Here is a 13,264-nt window from a genome sequence, read left to right on the forward strand (position 1 = left end):
TTCTGCAGAAGACCAAATAAGTTTGATCAGAGACATTTACAACCGAGCAAAAGAGATTGCCACACTGTGCCGACTACAAGGTTATCTATGAGGTCATATAATTGATATTTAGTGTGCTTTTATTTAGTATATCATAGTCATCACATAAAAAACATTAAGCCAAAAAAAAAGGTATCTGAAAAAATTCACCTCATTGTTAACGTTAAACTCTGTTAATTGAGAACTTAAAAAGAGTACTAACAAAAAGTAGATTAAACATACCTGGTTCATTATAGCCTTCTCTTAAATACTGAATAAGACAAAAAATAAATCTTGGAAGAACAAATTCAGACATCATCAGTAAGTCTTTGGGGACACAGGGAATATTTGAACTTGATTTAATTTGATGCCTTTTGCAAAACCTGTAATAGGAAAAAGAAAAAATAATTAATGGTGCTGTCAAATCTGCTATGAATATATTAATTCTATTTACAATATCCATAAAAAGAATGTGGGTCAATATCAAAAGGAATATTACTCTTTTTATGATTTTAAGGCACCAAGTTAAAAGAATATAGTTTTAACTGGTCTTTAAATAAAAATTGGCACTGAGGAAGATTTCTTCCTAGTAAAACATCATACCAGTTACATTTCAACTAGAATACAAAAAGAAAATCTCATTACCAACTTTATACTTTTTAACTGCAATTTATTAGTTTCAAGGATTAATTTATTACTTTCACTCATTATAAATCATTAAGTATAAATTGATTATTTCCCAAACTTGGGAATTATAACTTGGAACTATTTTAAAAACTTGCATTTTTCATTCTTTAACTATTTTGAACTTATTGCATTAATGAATAGATAAGTGATACAAATACTTAAAGTTTATTTGAAAAGTATATACACTTAAGTATGCACATTTCTTCTGATCTTATTTATACTAATTTTAAAGTATAACTGGTATATCTGAGCAAAACTGAAGTAAACTATTTTATATTTATAATCTGAATAGTCATAAATAAGATATTTTGTGACCAAACACAAAGTAAACACACTAAACATAAAACATACCTAGAAAGAAACTTATTACAACAGATGGAGAAACTATTTTAGCTGAAAAACATTAAAAATAGAGAATAGAGAAAAACCACATTCCCAAATGGAAAAACCTTTTAAAAAAAAAAAAGTCTCTCTCACCAAACGCAATGACATTAGATTTAAATTTCAATGGGACTAATCACAAACTAATTCTAAAGTTCAAATGGAAAATCATATGTGTGAAAGAAAATAAGTAAAACGTCTGACAAAATGATTAATGACAGTGACCTACACTTTAAAACAGGACAAATCCAATATAATTTAATTTATGTAGTAATTTCTCTATAATGACCCATATGAGAAAAGAACCAAAAAAAGAGTGGATATATGCATATATATATATAACTGATTCACTTTGCTGTCAACTATACTCCAATAAAAATTTTTTTTTAATAAAAACAAAATAAAATCTGTGATAATATGGTATCAATAAACCACAATGGATTCCAGAAACAGACTATGTAATACCTAAGTCAATTAATGTAGGGGGGTAGAAGATTTTCAATAAATTGCTAAAGGACTAATTGATTACATGCAGGAAATAAATTTGATCCTTATCTTATACCATATACAAACTATATTCCACACAGATGAAAAATCAAGCAGGAAAAAATTTACCAGGAAGAAAATAAAATATTACTTATATTATCTCAAAGAACAGAAGTCAAAGTAAGATTTAAAACCAAAAGTCACAGAAGAAAGATAAAAATTGGCTACACAAATTAAAAGTTTCTATGCAGAAAACAATTACAAACTGGAAAAAATATTTATAACATATAAAAGATTGATATATATGATCTTTAAACTCTTGAAAAATGGGTTAAAAAAATAATTCATAAAAAAATCAACCAAGGTCATGGGCAATTCACAAAAGTGAATGACCAACAAACATATGAAAAGATGTTCAAGTTCTGCAATAATCAAATGAATGAAGTTTATTAAAACAAAAATGAGCAATTAGAAAAGCACCATTTTTTGATACCTATAAAATAACTGACCCATGCAATAGAGTCATTAAAGAAAGGCTTAAAGAAAATTTTCCACTTAGAGAACAGACTGTTACATCGATATCAATCTTAGTATCACCAGAGGAGGGAAAAAAAAAAATCAGATGCTATGATGCTTCTGAAGTACACAGTGCCATATACAAGAGTTTTTACCAACAAGTTGAACCTAAATGACACTAGAGCTAAGCAGTGAAGTCTCTAGAGCTAAGAGATAAAGAAACAAGTTAAATGACACCATAAGAAAGCAAACAGAAAACTCATGAAACTAGAACATTATATAGGACAAGCGACTCCACTGCAGCTGATCACTGCAACCTGTCAGTGGCTGAGAGAAAAAGGAGGGAGAAGAAGCACCAGCTAAAGAGCTTGAGAGACCCAGCAGCCAAATGTCACATGCGAATGAATTCTAACCTAAACCAACCTGAGAAAGGCATGTTTTAGAAAACAGAAGTCCAATTAAGAACTGAGTACAAAAAAAAAAAAAGAACTGAGTACTAGTTTGTTAAATAATTTTATTAGGTAAGATAATGGCATTATGGTTATGTAAGAAAATGTTCATGGATATTTAACAGTAATAAGGAATTAACTTTGTTTAGGTATGACAACAGCATTGTGGTTATCACTGAATAGGACAGTCTTGTCTTTTAGATTTCTCTATATAAATGTTTATGAATAAAATGCTACAAGTATGAGACTAGCTTCAAAATAATTTGGTTGTGTGAAGGAAAATAAGTAGGAGTATACCAAGCCCAGCTTGAGTTGTTAACTGTAGAAACTGGGAGACTGATAAGGGGTTTTGTTATATTATACTTATTAAGCAGAATGTGAGCCAATGTCAAAGCCAATAAAGAACCACCACTTTCAGATTTTTAAGACATCAAGAAAAAAGAATGCAGTTTTAATTGGTCCTTAACAAAACATCACCAAAGGAGTTTTTTCCTAATAAAATATTGTATCAATTAAGTTACACCCATTGCTTTTAGACCTGTATGAAATTTTCTCCACTAAAGGGCTAAAAAATTTTTTTAAGAAAGAAAATACATTTTTTTAAAGATGAATACTGAAGCATACCAGGGGGTGATCAAATACGTTTGGGATTTGTTTCAAAACACTTTGGCAAAACAGAAAAAAGAGGCAAAGGAGGCAAATGAGTCAAAAATCTTGATAAACACTGAGTCTAATGATGGGTTCAAAGTTCTATCTTTACCTTTGTGTATGGCTGAAATTTTTGATAACATAAAAATGTTTTTTCATCTTGCAGATTAGGGAAAATTCACTTCATTAACTCATTGGAAAGCATGTTCAGAAAATTGTTATCATACACATGGAAGAGTAAATAGATCCAGTTTGGGATAACATTTTAACAATATCTATTAATACTCTGGGCTTCCCTGGTGGCTCAGACGGTAAAGAATCTGACTGCAATGCAGCAGACGTGGGTTTAAGCTCTGGGTTGGGATGGTCCCCTGAAGGAGAGCATGACAACCCACTCCAGTAATCTCGCCTGGAGAAGCCCATGGACAGAGGAGCCTGGCGAACTACATTCTATGGGTGGCAAAGAGTCAGACACAAATGAGCAACAAATAAGCCCAGCGCAGCATTAACACGTTAGGTATTCGTAACCTTAGCTAAGCATTTCTATTTCTTGTAACTAGACAGAAATAATTCTAAATTTGCAAGAATATATCTACAGATATATTCACTGTACCACAGTTTGTAATGCAAAAAAGTTAGGAATTACTCATGTAATAGAATAAAGATTAACCAAAATTTTGTAGATCAATAAAAAACACTGAATTTGTTATAAAGAATGAGGTAGATCAACAAGTACTGAAGTGGAATTATATTTAAAATAAGTGAGAAAAGAATTGTACAACATACATATCTATGTACATATATATAAAATAATCTCTTTTATAAATAAAATTTTGGAAAAAGAATAGAAAAGAAAATAACATCTGTAAGAAGAAAAATATTTAGAAAAATGTACACCAAACTTGGTAGAAATTAACTGAAAATGGGATACAGCATACTTTTACTGTCTACATTAATTGTACCTACAATGTTTAAAATCTGTGAGATAAATATATGTATACTGTGTAATCAAAAGGAAAAAACCTACCCCCAAAATAAACAATAAGTTATGCCATTCATTTGGCTTTAGTTCCACAGTTTGAACATTCATTCTTAACCTATTTTGGCTAATAGACCCTTTTCAGAATCTAATGAAAGTTATAACTCTTTCTTAAGTAAAAATATACACAAACACACAAAAATAAAACAGAGTGCTCACATACTACTTAAGTCTATCTACCCTTAAAGCAGAGCCTCCAAACATCAGATCAACAGATTACAGTGTAGAGATAGGTAGACTGCCTCAGTCCTCACACAGATAGACAGGCAGGGTCTGAGCAGCCTCCTCAGCTGCTTCTGTTTCCCATCCAAATATCATTTCCATATTTATCATAGAATGAAAAAAGTTAGGGAAAAAAAAAGTTACACCCTAAAAGGGCTTCCCTGGCGGCTCAGCTGGTAAAGAATTCGCCTTCAATATGGGAGACCTGGGTTCGATCCCTGGGTTGGGAAGATCCCCTGGAGAAGGGAGTGGCTACTTGGTCCAGTATTCTGGCCTGGAGAATTTCATGGACTGGATAGTCCATGGGGTCTCAGAGTCAGGCAGGGCTGAGCAACTTTCACTTTTCACTTTCACTTTTCAGTACACCTAAAAGTTCAAATCTTTATTTAAAGGGAAATAGGAACTTAAGAACTTCAGATAGGGTACACAAAATCTAAGTGAAATCAAAGAAACTTTTAAAATTCTCCCCTAAATCTAACATAATTTAACTGAAGTGCTTATAAGCATGAATGTAGAAACAGAAAGCATTCTTAGACGATTTCTGTTTACGAAAGAAATGAATTCAAAAGAACTACTGAATGGAGAGTGAAGAACATTTCAGTTCAGTTCAGTTGCTCAGTCGTGTCTGACTCTTTGCAACCTCATGAACTGCAGCACGCCAGGCCTCCCTGTCCATCACCAACTCCCAGAGTCCACCCAAACCCATGTCCGTCAAGTCGGTGATGCCATCTAGCCATCTCATCCTCTGTCGTCCCCTTCTTCTCCTACCCTCAATCTTTCCCAGCATCAGGGTCTTTTCATGAGTCAGCTCTTCACATGAGGTGGCCAAAGGGTTGCAGTTTCAGCTTCAACATCAGTCCTTCCAATGAACACTCAGGACTGATCTCCTTTAGGACGGACTGGTTGGATCTCCTTGCAGTCCAAGGGACTCTCAAGGGTCTTCTCTAACACCACAGTTCAAAAGTATCAATTCTTCAGCGCTCAGCTTTCTTTACAGTCCAACTCTCACATCCATACATGACTACTGGAAAAACCATAGCCTTGACTAGACGGACCTTTGTTGGCAAAGTAATGTCTCTGCTTTTGAATATGCTGTCTAGCTTGGTCATAACTTTCCTTCCAAGGAGTAAGCGTCTTTTAATTTCATGGCTGCAGTCACCATCTGCAGTGATTTGGGAGCCCAGAAAAATAAAGTCTGACACTGTTTCCACTGTTTCCCATCTATTTCCCATGAAGTGATGGGACCAGATGCCATGATCTTCGTTTTCTGAATGTTGAGCTTTAAGCCAACTTTTTCACTCTCCTCTTTCACTTTCATCAAGAGGCTCTTTAGTTCTTCTTCACTTTCTGCCATGAGAGTGGTGTCATCTGTGTATCTGAGGTGATTGATATTTCTCCCGGCAATCTTGATTCCAGCTTGTGCTTCCTCCAGCCCAGCGTTTCTCATGATGTACTCTGCATAGAAGTTAAATAAGCAGGGTGACAATATACAGCCTTGAGGTACTCCTTTTCCTATTTGGAACCAGTGTATTGTTCCATGTCCAGTTCTAACTGTTGCTTCCTGACCTGCATAAAGGTTTCTCAAGAGGCAGGTCAGGTCAGTGTCAAATGGCTTTGAGGAATAACATTTCAACCTGGAACAAAGGTGAAGGAACAGCAAGAATGGTCTAAGCAACTTAGAAACTGAGGTTACAAAAATAACTATAAGATACTATACGTGTGTGCTAAGTCACTTCAGTCGTGTCTGACTCTTTGCGACCCCATGGACTAGAGCCCACCAGGCTCCTCTGTCCATGGAATTCTCCAGGCAAGAATACTGGAGTGGGTTGCCATTTCCTTCTCCGATAAGACACTATGAGATAAACAAACAAAATTGGTTTTTGCATTTTAGTCTGAGAAATAATATGGGGAACTAAAGCATCTTACATATTACCTAGGAAGTGCTCGATAAAGGTTTGGTGAAACAAAGATTTAATCTAATAGTAGAATTCCAAAAATGATTTCAAGGGCATCCAATTAAAGAAAAAACAGAACTCATTTAACAATCCCAGTTTTCAAACATGTTTTTAAGAACCACTATATGCCTGGTACTTAGGCCTTAGGAATAGAGGCCTTGCTCTCATATAGCTAACTTTCTATCGAGGGGAGAAGAGGGTTGAGGCAGAGGATAGAGAAACAAATTAATATGAAAAATAAGCTCTATGAAATAATACCACAGCATGATTTATAGAACGGGTCCATTAGGCACCTTTAAATTGGGTTTGTCAGAGAAGGCCTTTCTGAAGACTTGACATCTGGGCTACAGACCAAATGAAATGAAGGAGCTAGGCTAGGCATGCAAAGCTCTGTGGGTTGAGCATATTGTCAAGAGGTATGACAAATGAGACTACATACAATCAGGTTCTAAAGATCTCTCCTCAGGTGAACAGAGAGGGCTTATAGACAATCAGTATGGCTCCAAAGGAAAAATGGCAGGAAGTAATGTGTTTGCATTTGCAATTCACAGGTCACAGATTTTTTCTTCCAGGAACCCAACAGTTCTGAATGAGTAAGAAGGTTAAATATTTATTAGTGAAACAAGATGTTATGGCAATAAATAGGATAGTCAAATAGAACTATAGAAACTGTTGATAAAATAGCATCTCCAAATTTTATTTTACCTCAACTTAAAAAAAAAAAATCTTCATTGAAATGACAGAAAATTGCCCAAAAGCAAAGTGTTCAGCTCAATAAAGTATCACAAACTCAACACATCCATGCTAGCAGCAACCAGATCAAGCAACAAAATATTATCAGCATCCCAGATGCCCTCTGTGTGATTCCCCTACTACCAAATTTAAATGACTAAAAACAGAGTTCTTATATGCTGAAAAAAAGAGAGGGGGCAGAACAGGACAAGAGGGAAAGGGATAGGATGACACGAAAGGAAAAGGACCACAGGATTCTGGTCATCCATTTGCAAATTACTAAGACTTGGCTGAGGGGAAGAAGGGCAAGGAGAAGCCAGCTCAAATAACTCAACCACATATTTCAAAAATTAGAAAAGCATCTGAGATAAGCTGCCCTAAAAATTAGACTATGGCATGTACATTACATTCCTAACTCAGCACAAATTACATACAAAGAATAATTTCACATATAATCTAAGGTAATTCATAGAGAGGGCTTTCTTGGTAGCTCAGTGGCAAAGAATTCGCCTGACAATAGAGGAGATGCTGGGTTCAATTCCTGGACTGGGAATATGTCCTAGAGAAGGAAATGGCAACCCACTCCAACATTCTTGCCTGGAAAATCACATAGACAGAGTAGCCTGGCGGGCTACAATAAATGGGGTCACAAAAGAGTCAGACACAACTTAGCAACTAAACTTGGCAACTAAACAATGACAATTTATAGAGATCCCTAGAAAGACATGCATCCCAAATTAAAAGCCCCTGAAATAATCTCTTCATTTTACAGATAGGGAAATAAAAGAACCACTAAATGACCTATCTAACAAAATTGCTAAAAGATTCCTGAAGATCACAACAAGCATATCATAAAGATATATATGGTATGCAACAAATCTACATGCATAATATGACCTCAGTAAAAATATCAATAAAGAATAAACAAAGTGATCCTAAAGTTCCAATGGAAAATTAAAAGCTAAGAATCCTCTGTAAAATAAATGTAATGAGAGTAGAGTAGTTTTATCAGGTACTAATTTATTTTAAGGTTAGAATAATCAAAACAGTGTTGCTATCCAGCCTTTAGGCAGTTTACATTCTAGAGAGTTGGCATTAATGATAAATGCAATTAAGTAAACTATAAAATAAACATAGAGGGAGTTGGGACAGAAATTCACCTATATGTGTTCTTACCTTGTATCTCTGTATTTTTACATCTTTCTCATGCATGGCTTCAGTAAAGAACAGAATAACCTCATGTCTAAAGCTGTTATATTACATGAATAGTTAAGAAATAAAAGGAAACATTTTAAATTCCATCTAGATAGGTTTAATATTATTTACTGGGGCCTAAAGTACTAGAAAAGCAAAAGATTAATAAAAATTAAAAGTTCTAATTGAGAAAGGAATACATCCAGGTTGTATATTGTCACCCTGCTTATTTAATTTATAAATAAGCAGAGTACATCATGTGAAATGCTTGGCTGGATGAAGCATAAGCCAGAATCAAGATTACTGGTATCAGTAAAGCAATTATCCTTCAATGAAAAATAAACTTTTAAAAATTAGAAATTAAATTTAAAAAATGATTACTGGGAGAAATCAATAACCTCAGATATGCAGATGAAACCACCCTTATGGCAGAAAGCAAAGAAGAATAAAGAGCCCCTTGATAAAGGTAAAGAGGAAAGTAAAAAAGCTGACTTAAAACTCAACATTCAAAAAACTAACATTATGGCATCCAGTCCCATCACTTCACGGCAAATAGATGGGGAAACAATGGAAAACAGTGAGAGACTTTATTTCCTTGGACTCCAAAATCACTGTGGACAGTGACTGAAGGCATGAAATTAAAAGACACTTGTTCCTTGGAAGAAAAGTTATGACCAATCTAGACAGCATATTCAAAAGCAGAGACATTACTTTGCCAACAAAGGTCCATTTAGTCAAGGTTATGGTTTTTCCAGGAGTCTTGTACAGATGTGAGAGCTGGACACTAAAAAACTCTGAGCACCAAAGAATTGATGCCTTTGCCCTGTGGTGCTAGAGAAGACTCTTGACAGCCCCTTGTACTGAAAGGAGATCAAACCAGTCAATCTTCAAGGAAATCAACCCTAAATATTCATTGGAAGGACTGATGCAAGCTGAAACTCCAATACTCTGGCCACCTGATGCGAAGAGCTGACTCAGTAGAAAAGACCCTGAGACTGGGAAAGATTGAAGGCAGAAGGAGAAGTGGATGACAGAGGATGAGATGGTTGGATGGCATCACCGACTCAATGGACATGAGTCTGAATAAGCTCCGGGAGATAGTGAAGGACAGGGAAGCCTGGCATGCTGCATTCCACGGGGTCACAGAATCGGACACAACTGATTGGCTGAACAACAAAAAAGTTCTAAATTTACTTAAAGAAAGCATATAAAATTAGAAGATTTGAAAGTAAAATTAGAGATGTACACACATTTAACTTTTAAGATAGCAAATAAATTATAAATTGAATGCCTGAAGGCAGAAAGAAAACAATGCAGCACTGGTACGTGAAAAGATATTACCAATGGGCATATTAACTACTGTGAGTCCCGAAACAGAATCAGGTATATGTGGAATTTAATTCACGACATAGGTAGACTTCAAATCTATGGGAAAAACTTGGCTCATTCAGAGAAATGGTATTGAGATAATTGAATAACCAGGCAGTTTAGGGGCAGGAAAGAGAATCTCCTAACATCTTACACCATGATAACAAATAAGACCCATATCAAACTTCCACAGATGAAAAATATGTTAGAAACAAAAAAATACACCTGATGGGATAACAGTATATTAGACACTAGAAAGAGAAGATTAGTAATTTACTGACAAAGCAGTAAGAAACTATGCAAAATAATGCATGAAGACCTACAAAAAAGAGCATCTCAGTGAAGAGTGGGATTAAAAACAAGCAATATTGCCTTACACTGGAATTCCAAAAAGAGGAGAAAGAGAAACAGAACAAATATGTGAAGAATGGTTAACTTTTTTCCAAATGTACTGAAAATCATAACATTACAGATCTAAGAACTCACAAAGCAACCAATATATAAAAGCAGACTTTTCATCAGAAATCACAGAATCCAGAACACAATGGAGAGACACATTTAAAGTGCTAAAACAAAATAGCCCTGCAAATCCAGAATTCTTAACAGAAATAACTTTTAAAACTGAGAAATAAAAACTTTTTAGACAAAGTCTAGGAGAATTCATTGTCATTACAAAATTAATTAAAATAAATTTTACAAGCAGCCCTATGATAAGCCCACATTTTGAAAAACTTACCTTCCCATTAACAGGCATGTGAGTGACCCATCTTGGAAGTGGACCTTTCAGTCCCAAGAAGCCTTCAGAAGACTATAACCCCAGCCACAATCTTAACTACAACCTCTTGAGAGATACTATGCATACAATGCCATAACCACACCCCTAAGCCACTTCAGAATCCTTGGTACACAAAAAGTATAAGAAAATATATGTCTGCCATTTTAAGCTGCTCAGTTTAGAAGTGATTTGTTACACAGCAATAGATAACTACTAAAATACTATCAATCAATTACACCTAACCGAACACTACACCCTACAGCAGCTGGACACTCATTTCACTGCTCATAAAATGTCTCAAAAATTTCTTTTTAGATGTTTAAGAAGCAAATGGATATTATTAACTCACAGAATTATATAACCAACTTCAGTTCAGTTCAGGCACTCAGTCATGTGCGAGACCTATGGGGTCTCTGCGACCCCATAGACTGCAGCACGCCAGGCTTCCCTGTCCTTCACCAACTCCCAGAGCTTGCTCAACTCTTGTCCATCAAGTCAGTGATACCACCCAACCATTTCATCCTCTGTTGTCCCCTTTTCCTCCTGCCTTCTATCTTTCCCAGCATCAGAGTCTTTTCCAATGAGTCGGCTGCTTGCATCAAGTGCCCAAAGTATTGGAGTTTCAGCTTCAGCACCAGTCCTTCCAATGAATATTCAGGACTGATTTCCTTTAGGATGGACTGACTTGATCTCCTTGCTGTTCAAATGACTCTCAAGAGTCTTCTCTAACACCACAGTTCAAAAGCATCAATTCTTCAGCGCTCAGTCTTCTTTGAGGTTCAATTCTCATATTTATATATGAATGACTACTGGAAAAACCATAGCTTTGACTAGACGGACCTTTCTCAGCAAAGTAATGTCTCTGCTTTTTAATATGCTGTCCAAGTTAGTCATAACTTTCCTTCTAAGGAGAAAGCGTCTTTTAATTTCATGCCTTCAGTCACCGTCCACAGTGATTTTGGAGCCCAAGGACATAAAGTCTCTCACTGTTTCCACTGCTTCCTCATCTATTTGCCATGAAGTGACGGGACCGGATGCCATGATCCTAGTTTTCTGAATGTTGAGTTTTAAGCCAGTCTTTTCACTCTCCTCTTTCACTTTCATCAAGAGGCTCTTTAGTCCTTCTTTGCTTTCTGCCATAAGGGTGATGTTATCTGCATATCTGAGGTTATTGATATCTCTGGCAATCTTGATTTCAGCTTGTGCTACATCTAGGCTGGTATTTCACATGATATATCCTGCATATAAGTTAAATAAGCAGGGTGATAATATACAGCCCTGACATACTCCTTTCCCAATTTGGAACCAGTCCATTGTTCCATGTCTGGTTCTAACTGTTGCTTCTTGACCTATATACAGATTTTTCAGGAGGCAGGTAAGGTGGTCTGGTATTCCCATCTCTTTAAGAATTTTCCACAGTTTGTTGTGATCCACAAAGTCAAAGGCTTTGGCTTAGTCAATAAAGCAGAAACAGATGTTTTTCTGGAACTCTCTTGCTTTCCCTATGATCCAACAGATCATAGAAACCAACTTAAACATCAGATAGTATTTTTAAATAATCATGTATAGTTATCAACATATACAGTGCACAGAATTAGCACAAGGCATATATTTCTAATGCATATACCCACTCTCCATGCCCCTTCTGTTATGAACTGAAATGAGGCCACCTAACATTCATACATTGAAGGCTTAATTTCCAGTGTGACTGTATTTGGAAACAGGACCTTTGACTAGGTAATTAAAGCTAAGTGAAGTCATAGGGTGGGGTCCTAGTCCAATAAGACTGGTGTCCTTTAAGAAGAAAAGAGACACCAGTAACACAGGCACACAGAAGAAAGGCCATATGGAGACAGAGAGAAAGCAGGCATCTGCAAGGCAAAGAGAGAGGCTCCTGGTGAGATCGAGCCCCAAACTGCCAGCGTCTTGATCCAGCCTCAGGAAAGAAATCTCTGTTATGTAAGCCCCCTCGTCTGCGGTAACACACTACAGCAGTGAGACTACTATACACCCTCATTAAGACATGACTCCTAAACACACGATGGAGCCAGGCTTATTGCCAGCACCGAAATTAGTCCAGACCAAAGACTCATGGCAATAGTGACAAGCAGAAAATAAAAAAGAATATATGGGTCTTACCAACTTTGTGGAATTTAAGCATTTTAAACTTACACCACGTTAAGTATGCTCTCAGGCCACACACTAAACTAAGAAATCAGTAACAGACATACCTAAAAAAGTCCCCCAAATCTGGAAATTAAATAACACACCTGTAAATAACACATGGACCAAAAAAAAGAAATAAAACTACACTGGGACAATTGTTTCAAACCTATAGTATTTGCAAAGACCAAAAATTTGATGATATACTGTTCTGGACAGGTAGTAAAGCGACAGACATCCTCACTGTACTGTTGGGAAAGGTGTAAATTAACACACCAAATATGAGGACTATTAAAAGTATAAACACACAATCATTTGACCCACTAATCCACAGGTTAGAATCAGGACAGTCTAATTTCTAATCTGGAGCTCTTATCCACCATACCTGTGAAGACATTTTCTCAAACCACAGTTAAAAGAAAAAAATCCCATATGCTGTCCAAGTAAAAAAGATAAACTGGAAGATGTAGGCCAGCCAACATATTGTAATTCCCTTAGCTTTCAATGGTTTTAAGAAACAAAGAGAATATCAAAAGCAGGGTTAATTCAAAAAGTCTGATTCAACAGGAAGTCTAGACTGGCAACTGGCCAGGGAGCACAGCCTTGGGACCCACTTAATCAGGGGTGATTA

General features: G+C 35.9%; 1 protein-coding gene across 1 annotated transcript in view; it reads right to left on the reverse strand.

Moving 5' to 3' along the window:
• UBR3 (ubiquitin protein ligase E3 component n-recognin 3) overlaps nucleotides 1–13,264 on the reverse strand; it is a 199,292-nt gene that overhangs the window by 160,108 nt on the left and 25,920 nt on the right. The window contains exon 2 of the mRNA XM_060409777.1: nucleotides 262–401. Within this exon, the coding sequence (XP_060265760.1) occupies nucleotides 262–401 (140 nt within the window). The remainder of the gene's footprint in view (nucleotides 1–261; nucleotides 402–13,264) is intronic.

Source organism: Ovis aries, chromosome 2, assembly GCF_016772045.2.
Source record: "Ovis aries strain OAR_USU_Benz2616 breed Rambouillet chromosome 2, ARS-UI_Ramb_v3.0, whole genome shotgun sequence".
NCBI lineage: Eukaryota > Metazoa > Chordata > Mammalia > Artiodactyla > Bovidae > Ovis > Ovis aries.